The 18,010-nt window shown below is 58.6% G+C and overlaps 4 protein-coding genes across 10 annotated transcripts; 3 read left to right on the forward strand and 1 right to left on the reverse strand.

The window, feature by feature from the left end:
* Positions 1-1,136: 1,136 nt before the first annotated feature.
* On the forward strand, positions 1,137-6,605 carry CORO1A (coronin 1A). 2 transcript variants are annotated; one of them, XM_055409780.2, is made up of 11 exons: positions 1,137-1,297; positions 2,815-3,013; positions 4,151-4,273; positions 4,371-4,500; positions 4,588-4,772; positions 4,934-5,053; positions 5,248-5,352; positions 5,465-5,610; positions 5,722-5,779; positions 5,874-6,089; positions 6,392-6,605. In XM_055409780.2, exons 2-11 carry the CDS (start codon positions 2,816-2,818, stop codon positions 6,494-6,496), a joined length of 1,386 nt encoding a protein of 461 aa, XP_055265755.1. In that variant the 5' UTR covers positions 1,137-1,297; position 2,815; the 3' UTR covers positions 6,497-6,605. The 2 variants fall into 2 exon arrangements, with proteins under 2 accessions (XP_055265755.1, XP_055265754.2); XM_055409779.2 differs by lacking the exon at positions 1,137-1,297 and adding an exon at positions 1,841-1,931.
* A 2,268-nt stretch (positions 6,606-8,873) lies between these two features.
* On the reverse strand, positions 8,874-14,601 carry BOLA2B (bolA family member 2B). Its single transcript, XM_055409791.2, has 4 exons — positions 14,466-14,601; positions 9,500-9,832; positions 9,313-9,410; positions 8,874-9,012 (listed from the first exon to the last, which is right to left on the reverse strand). The coding sequence occupies exons 2-4, from the start codon at positions 9,560-9,562 to the stop codon at positions 8,913-8,915; spliced, it is 261 nt and encodes an 86-aa protein (XP_055265766.1). The 5' UTR covers positions 9,563-9,832; positions 14,466-14,601; the 3' UTR covers positions 8,874-8,912.
* Positions 9,828-13,068, forward strand: SLX1A (structure-specific endonuclease subunit SLX1A). Its single transcript, XM_055409790.2, has 6 exons — positions 9,828-10,171; positions 10,672-10,723; positions 10,868-11,206; positions 12,473-12,600; positions 12,775-12,862; positions 12,941-13,068. Exons 1-6 carry the CDS (start codon positions 9,984-9,986, stop codon positions 12,968-12,970), a joined length of 825 nt encoding a protein of 274 aa, XP_055265765.2. The 5' UTR covers positions 9,828-9,983; the 3' UTR covers positions 12,971-13,068.
* LOC129545494 (sulfotransferase 1A1) lies at positions 13,221-18,000 on the forward strand. 6 transcript variants are annotated; one of them, XM_055409783.2, is made up of 9 exons: positions 13,221-13,962; positions 14,270-14,422; positions 15,224-15,408; positions 15,516-15,641; positions 15,730-15,827; positions 16,632-16,758; positions 16,857-16,951; positions 17,450-17,630; positions 17,757-18,000. In XM_055409783.2, exons 3-9 carry the CDS (start codon positions 15,261-15,263, stop codon positions 17,867-17,869), a joined length of 888 nt encoding a protein of 295 aa, XP_055265758.2. In that variant the 5' UTR covers positions 13,221-13,962; positions 14,270-14,422; positions 15,224-15,260; the 3' UTR covers positions 17,870-18,000. The 6 variants fall into 6 exon arrangements, with proteins under 6 accessions (XP_055265758.2, XP_055265757.2, XP_055265762.2 ...); XM_055409782.2 differs by having other exon boundaries at positions 14,274-14,422; XM_055409787.2 differs by having other exon boundaries at positions 14,274-14,422; positions 15,228-15,408.
* The last annotated feature ends 10 nt before the right edge of the window (positions 18,001-18,010 follow it).

Here is an 18,010-nt window from a genome sequence, read left to right on the forward strand (position 1 = left end):
ACCAGTCAGAACTCTTTCGGGTGTAAATGCCAGAAACCCAACTCAAATGCACTGACTTAATTGGGAAAGGGAACCTATTAAAGGTTAAGGGATTCAGGCATAGCTTGATCCAGTTACTCAAATGATGTCTAGAATATGTCTGCTCATGTCTTGCATCTGCAGGCCTCTGTGTGAGCTCACTTTTCCTACATGCCAGGTAATATTATTAAGTACTTGCTACACTTTGGATGAGGAGCAGAAGGCTTTCTCTTCTCAAAACGTCATGAGGTAGGTCAGACGCTGTTTCACATGGAGAAACTGAGGCTGCTGAAGGAGGTTAGGGAATCCGCCCAAGGTCACTCAGGAGATATGACATCCAGGAGTCAAATCCATAAAGCATCTGATTCTGGAGTGGCCTTTCTTGACCTTCACATAGCAACCTCCATGACACAGTCTCTGAACCAAAGGATGGGAATGAACCCCTTCCTCTTGAGTCTCAAGCCCAGGCTCCGGCCTCTGCTTAGTTCTTGGAGCCGTTATTTGTGCCTCTCCTTTCAATGGGCTGAGAGCTCTATGGGGCAGAATCTCTGACTCTTTCACCTCTATAATGCCAAATTATGTCATTTGCCCCTGGGAGGCAGGCAGGGCGGGGGTGCTCCTACATGAAGACACACCCAGAGAGGTTAAGTGACTCTCCCAAGGGCACCCATTTGTACATGTAGGGGCCTGGAGAGACCCCAGGTCTCCTGGGTGCAGGTGGACACAAGGTTCCCCCTCCTCTTTGCCGCCCCCCCCCCCAACTTGTTCCCTGGCTGGAGGTGGGGCAGAGAGATGGTAACACAGCCTTTGCTAGGGATGGGGGCTATACTAAGGCCCGCTTTGAGGGGACTGATGGGCCATTTTATGGATGCCAGGGAAAGGATGGCGAGTAGGCTGGGGGTGGGCTGGAGAAGGGAAGAAGGAACAGGTTATTTTTGCATTTTGACATTAAAAAAGTGCAGATTAGATTCTCAGCGACTGGCCAGCAGCATCTGTTTTGGTTTGGAATTGGCAGCTGAGGCGCTGAGCTCCGCGGCGGGAAGGGAGGGGAGGCTGCGGGCTGGTGGGCGAGGCGGCGCCTCGGCGGAGGGAAGGGCTCTCCCCTTTAAGAGCTCCGCCCAAAGGGGCGCTGCCATCCCTGAGGAGGCGGGCGCCGCCGCTTCTCATTCATTGTCTTGACAAGAGCATCCTCCGCGGACGGTCTCGGGCTCCGCCGGCTCCTTCCTCCTGCTCCTCCTCGCCCTCCTCCGTCTGGGGGTCGCTCATCTCTCAGCCGCAGGTAAGGCTGGAGTCCAGCGGCCGGGGCTCGGCATCGCTGCCCCGGGCCACCTGTGGGGCAGGCGAGAGCTTGGCAGAAGCCGGCCGTGGGGGTGGACGGGCTGTCAGAGCGGCTGGCTCTGGGGTGGGGACGGGGCCCGTCCACGCCCGGCGTGGAGGGACTCGCCTGAGCGTGTGGGTGCGCGTGCGAGGGTCCACCCGTGTGTCCCAGAGCTCCGTGAGGGGGCGAGGGTGAGGGACCACGCAGCCCAGATGGAGGTGGGGGAGCCGGGGGTCAGGACATGTGCCGGCCGGCCTCTCCCCAGAACGGGAGTCTTCGGGGTGGCGGTGGGGGGCAGGGTGGGGTGAGCCCAGTAGCTGCCCTGAGCTTGGAGACAGGAAGGCGTTGAGAGCAAAACAAGAAAAGGCCAAGTTCCCCTTTCCGTGGTTTCCGGGGCCTGGTACCTGCGGTGGGGGAGGAGGCAGGGTGGGGCGATGGCTTCCTGTCTCCCAGCCTCCAATTTGGGGCTCCCCTGTTCCCAGACCCAGGCTTCCCTCCTGGACGGGCCCCCTGCCCCCAGCCAGCTCCTCCTCTCACAGGCGCATCATCCGCTTTCTGGACAGGTGGACCCACAAGCCTCCTCCAGAGTCCCAGGGTGGGTGAGGGTGGCAGGAGCTCCAAGGGAGAAGGGCTAGGCACGAGGGAGGCGGTGGAGGAGAGGCTGTGGGGCCCCCACGCCAAGCTGGCAGGGCCAGCTTTGGGGTCCCAGCATGGGACCTGGAGCCTGGGGAGCCAGAGGCTCCGCTCGCTGTCCACCCAGCCGTGGGGGAAAACCGTTCTCGCTGGACCTCTGAGAAGTGAGCATCGGCCGCTTCCTTCCTGTGGATGGCTCCAGTGGGGTGGAGAAGGCGCTTAAGGGCACCTGCTTAAGTGGAGGCCAGAAGCTGAGGTGTGAGGAGGAGATGCTGGGACCCGAGCCATCTGCCTGCTTCTGGTGCCCAGAGACCCGCTGGCGAAGCCCTCCAGCCACGGGGGACATGCCTCCCAGGCAAACCCACATGCCACTTCCCTCCGTGTGTCCAGCCTGGGCCTGGAGGTGGGGAGGGCCCCTGCCTTTTAGGCGGCTCCTCATGTGGGCGTGAGGGTGTGAGGTCTGGATGCTGAGGCTGAGGGCACCCTCCAAGCTGTTGTCCTGAGGCCATGGAGGGTGGCCCATCAGAGAGGATGGGACCTGTGTCTGTCAGCCAGTCCGTGGTCAAGTTGGCACTAGGTGCTACCCCTCACCCCAGGCTCTGCTGTGGAGGCCGAGGGTACAGAAGCCAGGCCTGGGACGGGTTGAGACGGTGGGCCTTGCAGGTCAGCCAGGGATGAGGAGAGGTGGGCAAGGCGTGCATAAGGGTAGCCAGAAGTCAGTGAAAGAGGAGAGCGGCAGGGAAGTTAGCTGACACCATGACTGCCAGACTGAGGGGTGGGTGGGGACCACTGGAAGGTCAGGGCTGACCTGAGGGGAGAAAAGTCTTTCACCCCTCTTTCACCAGGATGAGCCGGCAGGTGGTCCGTTCCAGCAAGTTCCGCCATGTATTTGGACAGCCAGCCAAGGCCGACCAGTGCTATGAGGATGTGCGCGTCTCACAGAACACCTGGGATAGTGGCTTCTGTGCTGTCAACCCCAAGTTCGTGGCCCTGATCTGTGAGGCCAGCGGGGGAGGGGCCTTCCTGGTGCTGCCCCTGGGCAAGGTGAGCCCCTGGAGCCCTGGGGATAGCGGTCCTCCTCCTAAGAGGGCCTCAGGTCATCTAGTGGCCCTCTGGGGGTCCCGATGAAGTGACTGTCACCCCGCCGTCCCGGGCCACAGTGTTGTCCTCTGCAAAACGGGGTTGAGCCACACGAACCTTACACTTCCTCCTTAAACGCAGCGCTAGGATGGAGCTGAGGCTTAGGGTTGGGGCAACACGGGAAGTGTCAAACAGCAAGTCCTGCAGACCCAGGGGTAGCCCTCCCAAGTCTCAGCCTGGAGCTTTCTACTGCACAGAGAGGCCTGGGATGGGGTCTGGGAGGGCCCCGCAGTGCTCTTAGGGTTTGGAGGGACCTCTCTGAGCCCCTGGGAACCCAACGAGTCCCAGCTTACAGGCAGGGATGAGGTAAGAGACCCTCTCCCCTGCCCCCAACCCTGGCCTCCCTCAAATCCTGCCCTCGCTGCTGCCTGCAGACCCCCACCCCCAGCACACTCCCGTGCTCTTGGGGGTGAGACAGGAAGGGGAGATGGGCCCTCAGTTGTTACCTTAAAAGGGCCGATGGAAACACAGAGAAGAGGAAGTGGTTGTCGGAGAAAGAGCTGGGCCTGCGCTTCACACAGGAAACCCTGCTGTAGCAGCTGTCCCCGGAAGCAGCCATTTCAAACCCGTTATGACAGACTTCCCCATCCTTGTCCTTTCGGGGGGACCTGTCCCCACAGCCCCATCATTCACACACGCTTCCCTGGGGAACCCCAGGCACGATACAACCACCCCCTCAGCCCATCTCACACCGGGGGCCCTGGCCTGTTGTGCCATGGAAGAATCTGGGGTGGGGGTGAGGGCGGGGGTACCAGGCCCCAGGACACGGATGAAAAGCTGAGATGGAGCTGGCAGGAACTTGGCCAGGGTCTGACAGAGGGCAGGACCAAGCCCACATGTCCATCCTGCGCTACTTGTGGCCAGCCCCCAGACAGCTCTGAGCCTGGGGCAGAGCCCCAAACCCTCCCAACCTAGGCCTCTCTCCACCTCCCAGGGACCCCACAACTTTCCCCTCTGTGCCTCTCTGAAGGGGCGTGGGGACGTGGGATTGGGTTTGGAGGGCCAGAGCACCTCCCTCAGAGGCCCCACTGTGTCCTCCAGACTGGCCGTGTAGACAAGAATGTGCCTATGGTCTGTGGCCACACAGCCCCGGTGCTGGACATCGCCTGGTGCCCGCACAATGATAACGTCATTGCCAGTGGCTCCGAGGACTGCTCCGTCATGGTGAGTGTGGGGGGCACCCAGGGACCAGGAGGGGGCTCAGGCACTGGAGCTGATGTTGGGCGCTGCCAAGACTCACTCGCTCACCCCTTCTCTGCAGGTGTGGGAGATCCCCGACGGGGGCCTGACACTGCCCCTGCGGGAGCCTGTCGTCACCCTGGAGGGCCACACCAAGCGCGTGGGCATCGTGGCCTGGCACCCCACGGCCCAGAACGTGCTGCTCAGTGCAGGTGCCCAGGGGGAGACACGGGGAGGGCTGGCCGCCTGACAGTGAGCGGGGGAGGCTCCTGGCTTCTGACACTGGGGACATCGCCCAGGTTGCGACAACGTGATCCTGGTGTGGGACGTGGGCACGGGGGCCGCCGTGCTGACGCTGGGCTCGGACGTGCACCCGGACACCATCTACAGTGTGGACTGGAGTCGAGATGGCGCCCTCATCTGTACCTCCTGCCGTGACAAGCGAGTCCGCATCATTGAGCCTCGAAAAGGCACTATAGTAGCTGTAAGTTGCCTTGACCTTTGACCCTGGGAGCTTAACCCTCCCCCCAGCCCCCACCCCCGATGAGGTCCCGGTTAGATGCTGCCCTCTCCAGCTCCCAGCTGGGGCCTGGCCCTTACAGGGTGTGTGCGGATACCTGACCAGTCCCCTTCCTTTCCTTCCAGGAGAAAGACCGTCCCCATGAGGGGACCCGGCCCGTGCGTGCTGTGTTTGTATCCGATGGAAAGATCCTGACCACGGGCTTCAGCCGCATGAGCGAGCGGCAGGTGGCACTGTGGGACACAGTGAGTGCTGGGCAAGGACCAGGTTTAGCCCCCCCCTTCCCTGCCATGTGCCTGGCTGGAAGGGCAGGACCTCAGCTTACCCACCATGAGATGGGGGTTTCCACTGGTTGGTCTCTAAGCCCCCGTCCCCACTCCTCCAGTGATGGAGGCCTGACATGGCCCAGATCACGGTTATCTCCTGTCCATCTCTACAGAAGCACCTGGAGGAGCCACTGTCCCTGCAGGAGCTGGACACAAGCAGTGGTGTCCTGCTGCCCTTCTTCGACCCTGACACCAACATCGTCTACCTCTGTGGCAAGGTGGCCCCGCTGGGCAGGGGGTCGGGGGAGCGAGGTGGGCAGGGGGACTTAGAAAGGACCACAGCTGGAGGCATCTGGGGTGTTGACCCTCCCTCGCACCTACCACCTGCAGGGGGACAGCTCTATCCGGTACTTCGAGATCACCTCTGAGGCCCCGTTCCTGCACTATCTCTCCATGTTCAGTTCCAAGGAGTCCCAGCGTGGAATGGGCTACATGCCCAAACGTGGTCTGGAGGTGAACAAGTGTGAGATTGCCAGGTGACTGCCCCTGCCCCTGACCTGAGTGCGCTCCTTGGGCAGTGCTGGCCCCCATGCTGACCTTTAGTCCCAGCCACACTGTGGGCACTGCTCACCTTCCCGTTTCCACAGATTCTACAAGCTGCATGAGCGGAAGTGTGAACCCATTGCCATGACGGTGCCTAGAAAGGTGATGCTCCCGGGTCCCTCCATGGGCTCTCAGAGCGGTCGGGTGGTGGTGTAGCCTGAGCACTCTCTTAACTAGTCCTGGCCTTGCCCCACAGTCGGACCTGTTCCAGGAAGACCTGTACCCGCCCACTGCAGGGCCTGATGCTGCCCTCACGGCTGAGGAATGGCTGGGGGGTCGGGATGCTGGGCCCCTCCTCATCTCCCTCAAGGATGGCTACGTGCCCCCCAAGAGCCGGGAGCTGAGGGTCAACCGGGGCCTGGACACTGGGCGCAAGAGGACGGCACCTGAGGCCAGTGGTGCTCCCAGCTCGGTGAGAGGCAGACGGGAGCCCGGGAACCAGGGCAGGAAGGTGGAGTGGGGCAGGGGCTGCTACTGATGTGGTCACTGACCCAGTGGAAAGAGGCTGGTGTTTGGGGGCAGCCACACACACAATATTGGGGATCCTTTGGGGGCTGGGAGTGGATAATCCTGAGGCCTCAGAAAACAGGTTCCAGGCTTATAGGCCTGCAGTTCTCTGGATGAGAGGTAAAGGGGCCCAAACCCTGGGGGCTCATGGGAGGAGGCCTAGTGGCTCAGGAGGGGCTGGGGCTAATGCTGCCTGGGGTCCCCCAGGACGCCATATCCCGGCTGGAGGAGGAGATGAGGAAGCTCCAGGCCACGGTGCAGGAGCTGCAGAAGCGCTTGGATAGGCTGGAGGAGACAGTCCAGGCCAAGTAGGGGACCATTGGCTGGGGCCGACGGCATCACCTCCCTCCCTTCCACTCCCACTCCTCAGGCCACAATGGCAGATAAGAAAATAATAATAAAATGTCTTTATTTTCTGGTACCTTGCAGACTGATGACTAGTCAAGGGGATGCTGAACTGACCCGGCCTTGTGCTTCCCTCTCCATAGCCTTGATGAGCCTGACCCCGGCAGGGGCTGGAGAGATGCCACTAGATGACCCTAGACCAGTGGTTCCTGAGCTTTTTGGCACCAGGGACTGGTTTCGTGGAAGACAATTTTTCCACAGATCAGGGTGGTGGGGGTGGGCTGGGGGATGGTTCAGGCATGATTCAAGTGCGTTCCATTTAGTGTGCACTTTATTTCTATTATTATTACATCAGCTCCATCCCAGATCATCAGGCATTAGATCCTGGGGCCTAGGATCCCCCACCCTCCGCAGATAGGAACAGGCCTTTGTGGGGCAAGGGGGAGCCACCCTGTGCTGATACGGGTGCTCTGTTTTCCAGCTGGTAGGTCTGAGCTGCTCAGGGCTCTAGCCTGGATGGAGCCTCGGTCATTCCCATGTTTGCTCCCCAGTCTGCCTTTGCTAGTCAACCACAACATCAGCTGTCCTGACCCCGCTGCTTGTGGGGGAAATGAAGCAACCAGCGCTTACATGACAGCTGTCAAGCTGTAGCCCCAAGGGATCAAAATAAGGGGTTCTTTGTAGGGAGGAAGCTTAGAACCAAAATAGTGGGCCCAACCTTAGTTTACAAGTGAGGAAACTGAGGGGCAGAGCGTGAGAGGGCAGATCCTGAGTTATGACAGAGTCTTCCCATCCAGTTCAGAGCCTTTCCTGCACCATGCGGCTGCCGCTTGAGCCTTGTTGGTGGCTTCTGCCTGGGCCTGGCCTCTATAAGAGGGACCTGTATTGGCAGGGAGTGGGGAGGGGGTTGGGGGAAGGGGGGTTGGAAGTAGGTTTTTGATGGCCAACTTAGCAGGTGACCCCCTGAGCTGGGACACAGGGCTACTGAGGATGGGTGTCCTGGCCACAGCAGGGCTTCGTTCATCCGTGCAGGGACCAGCAAGGAGGAAATGTCCCATGTGAACCCCTACTCCCCTTGGGCTTGCCATACAAATGTCCCTGTCTGCCCAGTTGAGCCTCAATCTCTATGTAAGCCATGTGACCCTGGGCAAGTCCCTTCTCTCCAGGCCTCTGTTGCTCATCTATAGAAAGGGGAGGGATTCTGCCACAGCTCTGATTGGTGGATCCAGTCAAGGGTGTGGCACAGAGAGAAGCAGACCATCTGGAGCTGGAGCCTGAGCCTAACCCCCCACCCCCACCCCGCCAACACACACACACACACACACACACACACACAATGCGATGTTGGGCCCTCCCAGTGAAGCAAGCTTGTGAGCAGTTGCCAGTTCTCCTGGCCCAGGGAAACTGAAAAAAAAAAGTTCAGGAAAGGATCCCTGGAACTCAGAAAGGTTAGCCCATACTCACCATGACTCCGAGCTCCCTCTGAGGTGCTAGAGAAACAAAAGAGAGAGGTGGTGGTGGTGTGTGTGTGTGTGTGTGACAGTAATTTAGGGGCCAAGAAAAACAGAAGAACAGGGTGGGTGGGATGGTTGAAACCCACAATTTCTCTCCCCCCAAAGAGCCCTGGCCCCAATTAGGGCACTTGCTATTCTTCTTGAGTCTTGGAGACCTTGTCTGTGTAAGGCCTAGGCAACCCTGTCACCCATGTTGACACCAGGGCATCATCTGCCCCAATTGTGTGGCTCTGGTGACCTTATTTTCCTGCTGTAACCCTACCCCTATGCCCAGCCCACCTCTCCATTCCAGAAAAACCTCACCCTGGGGGTAGCTGTGGCCACATCAAACCCAGGACCAAAGGGTCACTGGACCTTCTCCAGGGTCCAGAAAACACCAGCATTCCAGGTGCTGGGAAGCCCCTGCTGGGGGACCAGGTCCATGAGGCTGTGGAGGACTTGCAGGGGGCATGTGGAATCCTCTATTATGCTTTGACATTGGGGTGATATACTGGGAAGGAGAGGCTTGTAAGTTGCCCAGGGTCCTGAAACCTTGAGCACTTTCTCATCTGTGCATTTTGAAAAAGGACTGAACAGAATGCCCCAAAATGGTCAAAGAATGGCGGGTTGGGTGAGTATTGAAAGTACCCCAAGGAGTCCACCAAGGCCCACCCCGGAAGGAACTTTAAAGACAGATGTTTCACTTTATAAGTGGGGATACAGAAGCCTATGTGTGGAGAGGGACTTGTCCAAAGTAAAACAATGGAGGGTGGAGGGCAGGGAGAGGCCAGGCCCTAGACCCAGCCTCTGCACACCTCCCATACACACAACACACTGACACAGAAGCTGGCCCTGATTCATAATTTAATGGGTGTGCAGGTTCGGGTCCCTTATTTCTGCTGCTCACGGGCCCACTGCTCTGGGGTCAGGGTTTTCTGCTCAAAAGCGTGAATGTGCAGGAGCTCTTCTGCTAGGCAAGTGTTCACAAGCCTGGGAGAGAGATGGGGTTAGAAATGGGCAGGCTGGGGCCTGGGTCGCGGTCCCCGAAGCTAGGGTCTGCCGGGAGACTGGAGGGGTCCCCCAGGTTGTAGTCCCCGGGACCTGGGAACAAGAGAGGTAGAGGGCTTAAGTCTCAATATTTGATGCTGGGGCCACGAAGGCGGGATCCCTGGGGTGGTGGTCTGTGGTGGGGCCGCAGGGATGGGAGTGAGAGTTAAGGTTTCGGGAAGCAGCCCGGGATGTGGTCCCAGAGCTGGGGCCGCACTGAAGAAGGTGTTCCCGGAATCTCACCGGTGTCTCTGAAGCAGCGGTTTCCCCTCGAACTTGGCCGACACCACGAGGACTCGGAAGCTGGACGCGCAACGGTTGGGAGTCGTGTCCTCCACTTCCTATGGGGCAGAATGGCGTGGATGGTGCCAAGTCCGCCCCCGAGAAGCCCTGTTCCCCTCGTTGGACGAGCCCAGGCCGCTCAACTCACCACGTGCTCCGCTTCCAGGTCCCGCTGCAGCTTCTCCCGGAGGTACTCGGCACTGAGCTCCATTGTGGTAGCCCAGCGAGGGCGGCAGCCCACGGGGGATGAAACCCCAGCTCTGACCCCAGCCACACTGCTTCCGCCCTTACTGGCGCCACTTCCGCTGAGGCATCTACTTCCGCCCTTACTAAGACGTCCGTAAACTCAGCACTTCCGCCCTATCCCAAGCCGTTTTCCAACTGCCTTCGGTTTCCGCTCCTGTCAGAGTCTGCATGAGGCTCCAGCGGACTCTAATCGCAACCCGGGTTCTGTGCGCTGGTTTGGACACCCTAGCTCCACCTAGGAGAGGGTGCACGAGTTTGCATTGCTGTGACTTCTAGGGTAACTCGGGATCGCTCCCAAGCGCTTTTTCTGAGACAAGCATTTTGCGGCCCTGGCAGCCCAGCCCTCCCCGGGTCACAGGCCTCAACAATCAACCCCCGAATTGGCGATGGGCCCCGCAGGGGGCGCGGCGAGGTCCGGACGCTTCTTCGGCGTCTACCTGCTTTACTGTCTGAACCCTCGGCACCGGGGCCGCGTCTACGTGGGGTTCACCGTCAACCCCGCTCGTCGGGTGCAGCAGCACAACGCGGGCCGCAAAAAAGGCGGAGCCTGGCGGACCAGTGGGCGCGGGCCGTGGTAAGAGAAGGCGGGTCACTGTCAGGAGGAGGAGGGCTTCGAGGAGAAGGCGGGGGCCGGCTGGGGAGAGGCCGGCTGAGAGGGGCGGAGCCAGGCCGGGGCAGTGGGCGGGGCTCCCTAGGGGGCAGGGCCGGGGGCGGGCCTATCGCCGCGGAGGAGGAGCCCTGTGTGGGCCTGGGTCTCAGAGGACGAGGTTGGGTGGGAAGGGGGCTGATCTAGGTTTGGTCGGTGACAGGGAGTTTGGTGAACAAGACTGGGTTGGAATAGAGAAAGCCTGGAAGGGAGAGGAACTGAGGAGGGCTGTTAAGCGCCTGTGCCTAGAGGCGGGGCCTGAGGTTAGCAGGTGCGAGGGGCTGGCTATAGCTCCACGAAGGGGGCAGGGCCTCGTGGGCTAGGGGTGAAGCCGATGTGACTCCACTCTCCGGTAGGACAGGGAATTCGCTTTGACACAGGGTGGGGCGGGGGGCTCACGGGTCTCGCGCCCTCCTTCTCTTCCCTAGGGAGATGGTGCTCATCGTACACGGCTTCCCCTCTGCAGTGGCCGCCCTTAGGGTAAAAAGGAGTTGGGGCAGCGGGAGGACCAGGCCTTGGGCTCAGGGCCCTCCCCGGGCAGCCCCGTTCCCCGGGGCGACCCCCTTACCCCCCGAGGACCCTTTCCTCGGCTAGTCCTGAAGCTCTGTAACCCCTCGCCTGCAGTTCGAGTGGGCCTGGCAACACCCACAGGCCTCGCGCCGCTTGACGCACGTGGGTCGGCGCCTGCGCGGAGAGGCCACCTTCGCCTTCCACCTGCGCGTCCTGGCGCACATGCTGCGCGCGCCGCCCTGGGCGCGCCTCCCACTCACCCTGCGCTGGCTGCGCGCTGACTTCCGCCAGGACCTCTGCCCGCCGCCGCCACCTCACATGCCACTGGCTTTCGGGCCTCCGCCGCCCCGGGCCCCAGCCCCGAGGAGCCAGGCAGGTCCTTCCGACTACACGGAATGCGAGCCGGAGCAAGACGTCGACGCCCGCTGCACCCTGTGCGCACGCGCGCTCCAGGTAAGATGGGTCAGGGCAGTTTAGGATTCAGAGGACTTAGGATCAAGGGACAGGGCCGTCCACTGACACCCTTTGGCCACTCTACCACCATCTCTATCCTTTTCTTTTTTTTGCTTTTGTCTGTGCTTGGTCTTCTTTCCTGTCCATGGGCTTTCTCTAGTTGCTCAGAGCGGGAGCTACTCTCTACTTGCGGCCCCGGCTTCTCATTGCCATGGCTTCTCTTGTGGAGCACAAGCTCGGGCTCCCCAGGCGTGTGGGATTTTCCAGACGAGGGATCGAACCTGTGTCCCCTGCCCTAGCAGCCGGGTTCTTAACTACTGGACCACCAGGGAAGTCCTCCCATCTCTACAATGGGACTAGTGCTTGTGGCTATTCCTCAACACCAGGGCCTCCTCAGGGCCTTTGCTTTCCCCTTGGACTGGAAGATTCTTCCCTAGACCCTCCATCTTAAGAAAATGCCACCTCTCCTCCTGTCAGCTCTTCCTTGGCTCTCCATCTAAAATTGCCTCTCTTTCTTGTACATCTTCCTGGCTTCCTTTAATGCCTGTTATTGTCTGACATTGTATATTTCATTTACCTTATTATCAGTCTTTTCCACCCCCACCCCCATATTAAACTCAACAGGGGCATTTAGTTCCTTTTCACTACTGTAGAACAGGGTCTGGTGCAGAGCAAGTGACCAATAAATATTTAATAAATTAACTGAGATGATGTGTCTGGCTTCTACTGAGCTCTCAGTAAGTGTAAGTTGAGTTCTTGCCATTCAGGGACTAAGTGACCTGTCTGAGCTCTCTCAACCTGTAAGGAACTCTAGGTCTGGCTGCCCTAGCCATGCTGTTACATAATCACTGCTAGCACTCAGAGAAAACTGGCCAGCTTAGTCCCTGTGGACCAGTATTTTAGCCTCTCGGTGCCTCAGTTTCCTTAACTATGTGCTGTGTTTAGTCACTCAGTGTGTCCGACTCTTTGCAACCCTATGGACTGTAGCCCGCCAGCCTCCTCCGTCCATGGGATTTTCCAGTTGAGACTACTGGAGTGGGCTACCATGCCCTCCTCCAGGGGATCTTCCAACCTATGGATCAAACCCAGGTCTCCCACATTGCAGGTGGATTCTTTTCCATAAATGCAAATAATAGTACCACATGCCTTATAAGGTTTTTTATGTAAAGCCCTTGGAACGGTGTGTGGTCCATAGAAACTCTTCACCATTGTTAGCTACGTGATTGCTCCCCGTTTTCTCTCTTACCTGCTTGCCACCTCTGACAGGATGAAGAGAGCCCCCTAAGTTGCCCTCACTCTGGCTGTTCCCTAAGGGCCCATGTGATCTGCCTGGCAGAGGAGTTCCTGCAGGAGGAACCAGGGCAGCTTCTGCCTCTAGAGGGCGCATGCCCTGGGTGAGTCCCACATCCCTGCTCCAGCCTGGTTTAACTCCAGGAAGGCGGGAAGGGGGTGCCCAGTTGTCCAAGTCCAGGTCTGGGGTAGCCAAGCCTTTCTCTTGGCACCCAGGTCCTGGCCTGGAGGAGGCTTGTGACCCTGATTCTGTTTCCTATCAACCATACCCCCGGTAGCTGTAAGAACTCACTGCTGTGGGGAGACCTGATCTGGCTGTGCCGGACGGGCACCGAGGAGGACGAGGCGGATTCGGAATTAGAAGAGGTGAGAGGTGGCTTGGGCCCAGCCTCTACCCCACGCTGTCTCCTGGGCCACCTTTCACCAACCCTCTGGTCTCCACAGGCGCACTGGACCGACCTGCTCAAGACCTGATTTCCAGCATCCTCAACTTCCACCCACTCCTTTTCTTGGCCACCCTCTGTGGCTCTGGCCAGCTTTTACTTGAATACAATAAAAAGTCTGAGTTCAGAGTACCTGCTGGTGTTTGCCGGGCGTGGGGAGCATGGGTAGGAGGCAGAGACCCTGCTGGTAACTGGGGCCTGAAGAAGACAGGGAAGCGGGGAGGGGCTGCTGGCCGCAGCACGGACCAGCCTCTGAAGTCACACTGTCCTTTGAGGGCCTAGGAGACTCACACCCTGGATGCAGAGCCCACTCAGCTCCAGTGCCCAGCTTGACTCTGGTGGTGCTGATGGTTTAGTCGCTAAGTCGTGTCTGACTCTTGCAACCCCGTGGACTGTAGACCACCAGGCTCCTCTGTCCATCAGTTTTCCCAGGCAAGAATACTGGAGTGGGTTGCCATTTCTTTTTCCAGGGGATCTTCCCGACCCAGGGATTGAACCTGGTTCTCCTGCATTGCAGGTGGGTTCTTTACTGTCTGAGCCAGCAGGGAAGACTTTGGACTTTAATCCAAATAGTAAGAACAAAGGCTGAGGAGGAGAGGAGGGTGCTCTCCCTCATCGGGGTCCTGTGACTCTCGAAGCCCCGAATACTTGTCTCTGTCTGCGGAGCCTCGTTCAAACCCAGAGAAAGAAAAGCACCTTCTGGGGGCTGTTGTTTTATCAACCATAAATGAGGCCCCATGCTGTCCCCGGAGCTCCCTCCATGGGAGTCATGGAGCAAGGGCACACTCCCAGAGTTATTTGATGCAAGCATTCTGGCTCTTTCCTATCCTGTGCTGCCTCAAAAAGAGCCTGCCTTGCTCGGCTCCACCCCAAACCCCATCACCCTGCCCACGTACATCCCTCTGGATTCGCCCTGTGGTCAGAGCCAGAAGTTCCCGGAATGTTCAGGCTGCTGGGGGCCTGCGGACTGCCTTCCACCTGAACCCTTGGCATCTTCAAACCTGGCCTGGGGCCGGCAGAACGGTGAGTGCCCCCACGTTTCCCCTCCTCTCCCCTGCGCTTTCCAAACCAGGCATGTTAGAAAAAGCTGTCTCTTGGCCCTCTCGACAGAGGTGGAGTCTAGAGGGCAGGTCAGGAGCCAGGATTCCAGCTCAAAACACCAAAAAAAAACCCCAAAACGATTGCACCCTTGTGTCTAGTTTCAGCCTTCTGGTTTCTATACACTAAACCCACATCTTGGGTTTTCAGGCCAGGCTAAGCTGGTTACCAGCTGAGGAGGGTAGCACAGAGGGTTCTCCCACCCCAAACTTCACCCTCTCTTTCCTGGAAGACAGCCAAGTCCCCATGCTGGTGCCAGGCCCCTCCCACTTGAGAACTACAAAGCTTGCAGTTCAGAGAGCGGTCCTGCACTCACCGCACAGCGCCTGTTCTAAGCCCCACACAGACACAGACAGGTCACAAGGCCAAGAGCCAGAGAGAGAAGGTGAGAGCAAGGCTGGGGGGTGACAGAGCTGGATCCCGCTCACCTCTCGCTGCTGCCGGCTCCCGCTCCGATCCTGCCACTTCATCTCTCCGCTCCCACTTCTCACATCCTGCCCTTTCCCCTCGGGGTGCTCAACTCAGTCTCCAGCCTGGCTTGAATCTCCCTCCCCATCTTCCTCGTCCCCCTGCCTCTTCTCCACTGAGTCATCAGTTTTGCTCATTTATATGCAAAACTCTTACCCGCTAAACAGTTGCTCAATTGGCTGTGTTTTTCTCCAAGTTGGGGAGGCTGGTTGGGCAAGCTGGATCTCGGCCCAATTTGAAGAGGCTGGTTGGGCAAGCTGGATCTCAGGCCCAACTGGCCTTTGGGAATTTTCCATATGTGAGGACCCAGGGGAGCTCAAGGGGGAAATGAGAGGGAGGAGTCCATCAGGATTAGGCCCATAGCAGAAGGGAGAAGACAAAGCAAGCTGGGGGCTGGCCGGAAGTTCAGACAGACAGGCAGGCGCTAGAGGTCTTCTCCAGTGCACATTGAAATCCCCTGTAGAACTTCCAAAAAACTGCTATCAGGGTCCCATCCCCAGAGAGTGATTTAATTGATTTAAAAGCTCTGCAGGCAAATGAAAATGCAGCCTGAGTTGTGACCCACTGCAGGAACACAGGATCTGGCTTTGAATCTCCACCCCACCACTCTGTGAGCTAGTTCTGTGAGCAGGGACAAGTGGCTCAGGCTCCCTCAGCCTTGGGTTCTTTACTTCAAAGCAAGAATTCAACAGCTGGCACCACTAACATATTGTTCAAGGAAGGAGGCCATACCCCGGCGCCCCTGAGGAGACAGCATGGAACTAATCCAGGACACCTCCCGCCCTCCAGCAAAGTATGTGAAGGGCATCCCTCTCATCAAGTACTTTGCAGAGGCACTGGGGCCACTGCAGAGCTTCAAAGCCTGTCCTGATGACTTGCTCATCAGCACCTACCCCAAGTCGGGTAAGTGATGGGGATACCCAGGCCTCCTTTGGGCTGTAGTCCCCACCTTGGGCCAGGAGGGGCGTGGCCTCAGCCCTGCTCATCCCCCATCCATTCCCACCTGCCAGGCACCACCTGGATTAGCGAGATCCTGGACCTGATCTACCAGGATGGTGACCTGGAAAAGTGTCAGAGAGCCCCTATCTTCATACGAGTGCCCTTCCTTGAGTTCAAGGTCCCTGGGGTTCCCACAGGTGTGTGGCGGGGTGTTGGGGGCAAGCAGGGCAGAGGGAGGTTTGATAGGGCCTCCAGCTCACGGATCTTGCCCTATCTACGGCTTAGGTGTTGAGCTTCTGGAAGATACACCGGCCCCACGGCTCCTAAAGACACACTTGCCCCTGGCCCTGCTTCCGAAGACCCTGCTGGATCAGAAAGTCAAGGTGAATGGCAGAGGGAGCCAGAGAAGGAGGCTGCTAGGGCCATCCCAGCTTTGGCCCTGCCTTCTGGGAAGGTCTCACTTCCTCCAGCCTGGTCTCATCTTAATAAGAAGGACGGGGTGAGGGGCATGTGCCTGATGCTCTAGTGGGGTCAGGTATCTGGTGAAAATGAGTCCTCTGTGCAGGATCTGGGTGCTCACAGGCCTGTGGAGGAGAGGCTGGTGGGAACCCGGCATGCCTTGTTCCAAATCCAGACAGAGTGACGTTGAGGGGATTGCTGCTGCTGCTGCTAAGTCACTTCAGTCGTGTCCGACTCTGTGCGACCCCACAGATGGCAGCCCACCAGGCTCCCCTGTCCCTGGGATTCTCCAGGCAAGAACACTGGAGTGGGTTGCCATTTCCTTCTCCAATGCATGAAAGTGAAAAGTGAAAGTGAAGTCACTCAGTCATGTCTGACTCTTGGCGATCCCATGGACTGCAGCCTACCAGGCTCCTCTGTCCATGGGATTTTCCAGGCAAGAGTACTGGAGTGGGGTGCCATTGCCTTCTCCCTTGAGGGGATTAGATTAGTATAAAATAACAGTTTCAGGAACCAGCCCAGAGTTCAGCATCAGAGCAGGGTTCAGGTCCCAGCTGGATCTTGCCTGCACCCCAGGACTGCAGGTGAGTCAGCCTTTAGACCTGCTTCTCCGTTGGCCAAACTGAGAGAAACTCCCTGGCGAGGCGGCCATGAAGGGTAGGACACCTAGTCCCTGGCGTGCCTTGTGGCGACGGTGCTGGGGTTGGGGGGGTCATCTGCCCCTCCAGGTGATCTACATCGCCCGCAATGCCAAGGATGTGGCTGTCTCCTATTACCACTTCTACCGCATGGCCAAGGTGCACCCTGACCCTGGCACCTGGGACAGCTTCCTGGAGAAGTTCATGGCCGGGGAAGGTGAGGCTGGCTCTGGAGGAGGGAGTGGGGTGGAGCCAAGGGGCACCAGCTAAAATGTATGCCAACCTCTGTGTCCCGGCCATCTGCCCTCTGCCCAGTGTGCTACGGGTCCTGGTACCAGCACGTGCGGGAGTGGTGGGAGCTGAGTCACACTCACCCTATTCTCTACCTCTTCTACGAGGACATAAAGGAGGTGAGACCACCGGCTTCCAGTTCCCTCCGTGACACACTGAGGAAGGCAGGACCCTCACAGGGCCCTGCCGAGGCCCACGCAGCACCCTCCCCTGTGACAGCCCACAGACCAGCCCTCCTGGACCCCCTGCCCAGGACTGAGGAGTAGGAGTGCCCCCTCCATGGCGGCGCCCTGTGCAGCCCTTTTCCTCCTAACGCCCGAGTCAGCAACACGTGCAGACATTCATCTGCTCTGTGCTGCCAGTGCTTTTCTTGGGACCACCGTTACGAAAGGGGGCTGTCCCTCCTCTCAGCCAAAAGGAACCAGACCTCTGTGATAAAGGATCACAGGGTAGAAGGCAGTCACACCTGCCCCTGGGAAAGAGGACCAGAGTCAAGGAACAGGGCCTGAGGTCTCTAGGCAGAAGTGGTCAGATCCCCCCAGGGTTAGAAAGGCGCCTCCCTTTTCTGCTCAGCGAGTAATCCAAACCTCCACTGAAAAGCCTCTCCACTGCTCCAGGACCCCAAAAGGGAGATTCAGAAGATCCTGGAGTTTGTGGGGCGCTCCCTGCCGGAGGAGACTGTGGATCACATCATCCAGCACACATCTTTCAAGGAGATGAAGAAGAACCCCATGACCAACTACAGCACCATACCCACTGAAATCATGGACCACAGCATCTCTGCCTTCATGAGGAAAGGTGACAGCCCACCCCAGGGGGTGGGCGTGGGCATTTGGGGAGAGGGGGAGCCGCAAATGGAGCTGCCCTTCAGCCATTTAGGGCCACCTCTGCAGCCGGGACCTCCTTCCTGCCATCTCTCCCCAGGCATCACTGGCGATTGGAAATCCACCTTCACTGTGGCCCAGAATGAGCGCTTTGAAGCCCATTATGCTGAGAAGATGGCGGGCTGCAACCTTCGCTTCCGCTGGGAGCTGTGAGTGGTCCTCTGGAGGGGTGTGAAACAAGCACAGCCATGGCTTCAGGAATAAAATCAGATGCATCTGGAGGGGTGTGAAACAAGCCCAGTCATGGCTTCAGGAATAAAATCTGATGTGTGTTAAACAGAGAACCTCTGTTGG

The sequence above is a fragment of the Moschus berezovskii genome, chromosome 27 (genome assembly GCF_049115385.1).
Source record: "Moschus berezovskii isolate FMDL1 chromosome 27, NW_MosBer_1.0, whole genome shotgun sequence".
NCBI lineage: Eukaryota > Metazoa > Chordata > Mammalia > Artiodactyla > Moschidae > Moschus > Moschus berezovskii.